The 6000-nt window shown below is 47.1% G+C and overlaps 1 protein-coding gene across 1 annotated transcript in view; it reads right to left on the reverse strand.

Annotated features, from left to right (window-relative positions):
• kcnk9 (potassium channel, subfamily K, member 9) overlaps window positions 1-3954 on the reverse strand; it is a 41951-nt gene extending 37997 nt beyond the window's left edge. The window contains exon 1 of the mRNA XM_047604186.1: window positions 2416-3954. Coding sequence (XP_047460142.1) covers window positions 2416-3028 — 613 coding nt within the window. The 5' untranslated portion in view covers window positions 3029-3954. The remainder of the gene's footprint in view (window positions 1-2415) is intronic.
• Between the last annotated feature and the right edge of the window lie 2046 nt (window positions 3955-6000).

Raw genomic sequence — 6000 nt, forward strand, 5'->3', positions numbered from 1 at the left:
TTCTCCCATCTAACAGAAATCATACAGCAGGTCTATGTGCAGACAGGGTCGACCAAACAGCAAACCTCTGACCAGGGCTACAACCTGTGCAAGGAAGAAAAAGTCAAAGCCTGCCTGTTGCTCTCAGACTCACTGTCTAAGTGGCTAAGCACCACGTACACGTTTAAGAGCATCAAATCATTCCGCATAAAATGTCGTCTGCAAAGTGAATGATTTCCCAAATGACTTTCTTGTTTATTTGCGGGGCACTATTTTTAGCCGCGGAGTGAGAGGCACTTGATGAAAAAGTGAGCATGTAACAGCGTGTGTGGGATTGACTCAAGATGACACAGTGGATGTGTTCACGGTGAGGAAGGATCAACGTCGGAGCTCTGCGGCACAGAGGAATCATCTTTGGACACACTGAACACGCTTTCTAATGGGATGAATACATAGTGCGGAGTTTCACCTGGGGTTCTGTGGCAGTCGTAAAAAATACATCGCCAGATCTTACTGAGGATCACTTAATTGTCCCCGTTTTGATCTCCCAGGCTCATGTTAGCATGATTAACTGTGTGAGAGTGAGGGTGCCCAACAAATTCCACAGCTGTATATGACTGATTAATTTTACACGACTTTATCATCATTATCTTAAAGATAGACATGAATAGATACAACAAAAGAAAAACTCCTTCCTTTAATAACCTCTTTAGCCACTGTTAGTTTCTCTTCCTTGCCTATATTTCAGGCTCCACCTCCTGACAGTTCTTTTCATGCCTAACTTGAATCTAAACCCCAGCCTGCCTATAACCCTTCCTGTTCTATGTTCTAAGTATTAATGTATCCCACCGGGAGGTCAAATAAAAGTCATTCCTACACACATGTTGCAGGAAAACTCTGAACGTCCCCTGAACTCCTCTGCCCGGTGTTTATAGCGTGCTTATGCATACAAGGCCCCTGTGTTTCTCCCAGCCGTTACACACAGTCCGCTGCAGCAAATGTAACCACTTCACAGCACATGAATATTACAATGTCTCTCTGTGCTGTAGCCTAGAAACGACGGTGGATCCACCTTCCCTGCGCTGCGCGGAGCGGCCCTTTTTAAGTGCTGCCTGGCAAACTGAACCTGGAGGACATGGCCTGGTGCATTACAGCCCCCACCTACCAGCCCACCAGACCCAAACTAAAGCGTCTTCTTCCTCCTCCTGGATTAGCATCTGACGCCTGTAATGGAGAGTATCTGTGTGCGTATCTGTGACCGCCGTGGAAAGGAAACAGATTCAGACGCACAAATTCATCTGACCATCTTACATAATACTGTCACGCACATTTTAATTAATCCAATGAAGTCAGGTCGCTAATGGCTCACTCTGTGTTATGGTGATTAAAATGCAAAGTTAGAGTGGCTTAATTGTAGCGAATAAACTGAGAGAACCCGTTTGAGTCTCCCTCCCCAAATAATGCCAAGCGAAGAGCCCCAAGTCATGTTGTGGATGTTGCATATTTGGGGAATCCTAAAAAGAAACGATGAAAACTGGAGCGATTGCTGCGCACAGGCCGAGCGTGCAGGTGTTTCATTTGCTTTGGGGACGTTGTAAAGTGCTTCGGCCGTCGCAGAGCGTAATATAAATATCTAACATAAATACTATGAGCTGTAAAAAGAAAAAAAAAAAAAGGAGAGTAGGAGCAGCAGGAGTGACGTCAGGTTTCAGCTGCTGAACTCTCGCCCTGCCTGCGGCTGAACTCAGAGGATCTGTCCTTTCAGCACCACAACCACAACACCCTGCCGCTCCTGTTAGAGAAACTCTCAGCCAGACAGGCCGTTCAGATCAGACAGCCACAGCCTAATTTCTTGCTTCTTTTATCTCCAGCCTTTAAAAAAATACAATCTCAGCGTATCTCACACCCTAAACTCGCTCTGTTCTGTCAGACTTTCGACTGCATACTGGTGACGCATCAAAAAAAAGTTCAATCTGTTGCTGCACCAAAAGCAAAAATAATACGTGTTTCAGCAGCGCTGGAGTGTGTAATTCATCCTGTGTGTGATTCTGGAAGTATGAAACCCAATATTCTCACGTGTCTCAACCGTGATGGTGACACAGAGCTCCATCCTGGCCCCTCTGCTCCCTTCGGACACAGAGCGAGTGCTGCAACATGTTGCTTATAAACTTTAAAGGACTTGTTGTACAGTATTAATGTTGCTGCTCGGGTCTGACTGTTTGTGGCTCCTCTGAAAATGAACACGTGCTCCCGAGTAATTGCTGTTAACGAGTCGTTTCATTGCCCTGAAATTTCCGTCCTTGTAATAATAACAAAAGTAATAATAATAATTATTATTCGTGTCCTGTGGCGCAACAGTGAGCGCCTGGATGGATTATAGAGGCTCGACTATTGTGATTTTAGAGACTTGAACTCACCAAAGAGACTGAGGCTTACCTATGGTAGTTATAACCGTGATGGCAAAGTAAAACGACCCTGCGAATTTCCACTGCACCCCGGCTCTGTGGGGCTCAGCCTCCATGATGATGGTCTCCAGTTTGCGGTAATCATCATCGCTGATGTTATATTTCCCCTGGAGACGCTTCTCCTCGGCTTCCAGCTGCTCCTTTTCGCGCATCTCGAAGTCGGACTCCAGGGCGTCAAAGACGGCGGCCCCGACGAGCAGGTATGTAAACGTGCAAATGATGAGGGACAGGGTCCGCACGTTTTGCCGCTTCATGGCCAACAGGAACCGGCGACCGAGGGGCTCATGTCCCCTCGGATTCCCCGAAAAGGCGCAACAAGCGCGGGGGTAGCCGTGTGGACAGCGCCTGGTGGCGGAGGCGCAGAAAGGTGCGCTCCGGTGACGGTGGCCGCGGTGGACGCCGGAGTCGGAGCACCGGTGGTACTCCCCCGCCTTGTAGTGATCCCGGTGACGGACCCCAAGATCCTGCTCCTGGTTCGCGGAGAGACACAAGAGACTGCTCGATCGCCTGGACCAGGAGCCTTGCAGCCGAGAGACCCTGCGCAAGACCTGCCCAAACCAAGTCCTCCCGGTGCGCAGTGCCATCAACAAGCTGCTTCCAAGATCGCCTGTTGGTCTCTACTATTCTCCTCGAGCGAACGACAGTGATCTGATGAAATGCATCTACCAAATAAATTAACGGCGAGGGATCCTTTCCCCCTCTCTTTGATGCTGTCCTCTAACTTTGCTCTGATGTGATTTAAAATGTACTATAAGTGGGCATCTTCCCGCACGTCTCTAAGTTTCAGCTAAACAGCAACCTGTTCGTTGTAACCTCATCAGCATTCAGGCTATTTTTAGCAGCCATTCTCCGTGTACAGGAAAGAGGGGAAAATCAATTTACTGTCCGTGAAATCCTTAAATCTTCTTCGCAGACAGCAGGCATCCTCACGGGGGAATTTGCTGAGTCGCCCATAAGACGGGAGGGTCACAGAGTGGCTGAGGGGAACATCAAGTTGGGAAATGTTGCTCACACAATGCGCAGGTCTTCACATTAAAAGAAAAAAAAAGAAAAAAACACCACAGGCTTATTTCCCTTATCTGCTGCTTTGTTCCTGCATCAACTCACCACTTGTCAAATGAATGAAGAAATATATCCCAAGCACGAAACGAATAACCGTTGAAGACGGGTTCCGCATCGCAAAGAAGACTTTCCTCACACGTATATCTTTTTAGAGTGTTTAGAAGAAAGAGCGGAGAAAAAATACTTTACAGCGAGAGCAAAACAAAATTGATTGGAGGTTACGGCGCGCTCCGTGCCCGCAGTGGCACTCATGGTTCGTTGCGCACATCCAAGCGCACTCCAAAGCTCCTTTCCCGAACTGTCTGCTGATCACTTTCAGATGATTTGAGTAGGGAAAGAGAGAGAGAGAGGGAAAAAAAATGAACACATGTGTTTTTCCTCCTCATGCGGGGGCATCCGAGTTTAACCATGCGTGTCACGAACCGCTCGTATTTTGAAGGCTCCACAGTTTATGTCTCCACACACTCCAGACTCTAATCGGTGGGCGTTGCTCCTCCTGTCTGTGTCCCCCCCCCCCCCCCCCTCTTTTGCAAGTGTCACGATTCATCTGAGTTGTGGCCTGAGTGTCTCTCCTCGCTCTTGTGAGCCTTTTCTCCGGGAGAAAAAACAAGCAGGTGCACAATGAGTGACTGAACACCCGATCACCACGATGTGCGACCCCTCCCACAGTGACCCCTCCTACTCATTACAAGGACAGGAACGAATTACTCAGACTCAGATGGTCACATTAATGCTTTTTACATTCCGACTGCAGCGGGGACTGATCTCTCCAGAGCGGCCTAGGCTGCGCACGGCGACGCGCTGTCCATGGTGCTGAAAGCTGACGGACGCACTGGAGCGTACTGCTGCGGACCACAGGAGTCAAGTTATGGCACGCACACTTTGTTGCATGTGGCAGAGATTATGATTGCTCGGAGAGGGACTGAATAAAAACATTTTATTGAGATCTCAACCCGAAATATTAGGCGGGGCTCCCCGTGAGACCAAGAGCTTCAGTTTAACATTACGGAGTCATGAGATGTGCCTATTTAAAGTAGAGCTCCCCTACAGACTTTGAAAACTGAAGGAGCTACTTGAAGGAGTGACGAAACACCTTCAAGAAAATATCCAGGTGCACCTGTTTTAGCTTTTCTTTTTTTAGACGTATTATGACCATCACGGACATTGTGGCAATACATAAAACGACGTTAGTACCATTTTAATCGTGTACTAAGGCATATTATAATCTTAAATGTCTTCGGTTTTAAGAGTTTTAAAGTAACTTTTTCATCATATATGCAGAGCCATGCTTCACTCTGCTAACCATGCAAGAGGCATTGGTTCCCACAAATTAAGCAAGTGCCCAGACTCCCACTGGTGTCAAAGGTGGTACCACTGACACAGCCTCCATGAGATGACGAGGTGAAGCTATTCTCCTGATCGCAAAAAAAGGAGAAAAGGCAAGCAGGTTAGCTTGTGTCCACTCCTCCAAGCTTGACAAATATTCTCGTTAGGCTGATGTTCTACCATCTCCTGGCGTGTCTGTCCAGTTCGCTCGCAGCCACCTACCAGGAAGGCGCCCTGCGCCTTTGTTCCTGACAGCCCTGAGAGTGAAATGTGGCGGTTTATAAGCTTTGATGGACCGCAGCTTTTGCGTGAGCATGCGCGTGCACAAAATGAACCCTTTCCGGGGGCCAGTACACATAATAAAGTGCTCCTTAAAGGCACAAATCATTTTAAATCAACTACCTAGTCTCTCAGTGAGGGCTTGGTTTCAACTCTGGACTAATGCAATGAACTGACATTAGCTGGAGATACTGGGCCATATGGATACGCATTCCCCGGTAAATAATAACTAGCAAGCATTCAGCCAAGCCACAGAATGAATAATAGTTTAAAAATAATGTTCTAACGTTCTATTCTAAGATTCTATCAGGCATGTTATGGACCTCTTCATGGCCTACGTCACTGTGACGTCACTGTGTGACCTGGAGGCAAAGCAGAGGGAAGCTTGAGGTTAACACGGTTACTGTCAACCCCGAAAACGTTGTCTTGCTGTATTTGTCTGGAACACTATTAAAAGAAAGGATTGGACTGAGGCAATTATCAACAACTCTCTGTTTGCAGCGCACATTTGAAAACAGGTCAGAATAATATCTAATACATAATACTTTTCAGTCTGGAAAACGTTATGTGTTAGACTAAATTGTGACTGAAATGTTAAGTTAATCATGATATGGAGGATTCTTGATACATGCTAATGCTAATGCTAACCGCGAGCTAACCCAACGTTAGTTTTATGTTTCAGGGGGTGTCCAAGCAGAAGTTGCATTTACTACTTTTCCCTCCACAGTGGTTCCACCTCCTTCTTGTAATATATTTGTTGAAGAGGCTTCACTTGATAAAGACAGACCAGACTTCGGTCCCTCTGTGTCCTCCCTTGGGCAAATCGTCCATCCAGTGAGTCAGAGTCAACTCTTTAAAATAACACTCACGGTTTCGGGGAGTGAGTGTA

This window comes from Mugil cephalus, chromosome 14 (genome assembly GCF_022458985.1).
Source record: "Mugil cephalus isolate CIBA_MC_2020 chromosome 14, CIBA_Mcephalus_1.1, whole genome shotgun sequence".
NCBI lineage: Eukaryota > Metazoa > Chordata > Actinopteri > Mugiliformes > Mugilidae > Mugil > Mugil cephalus.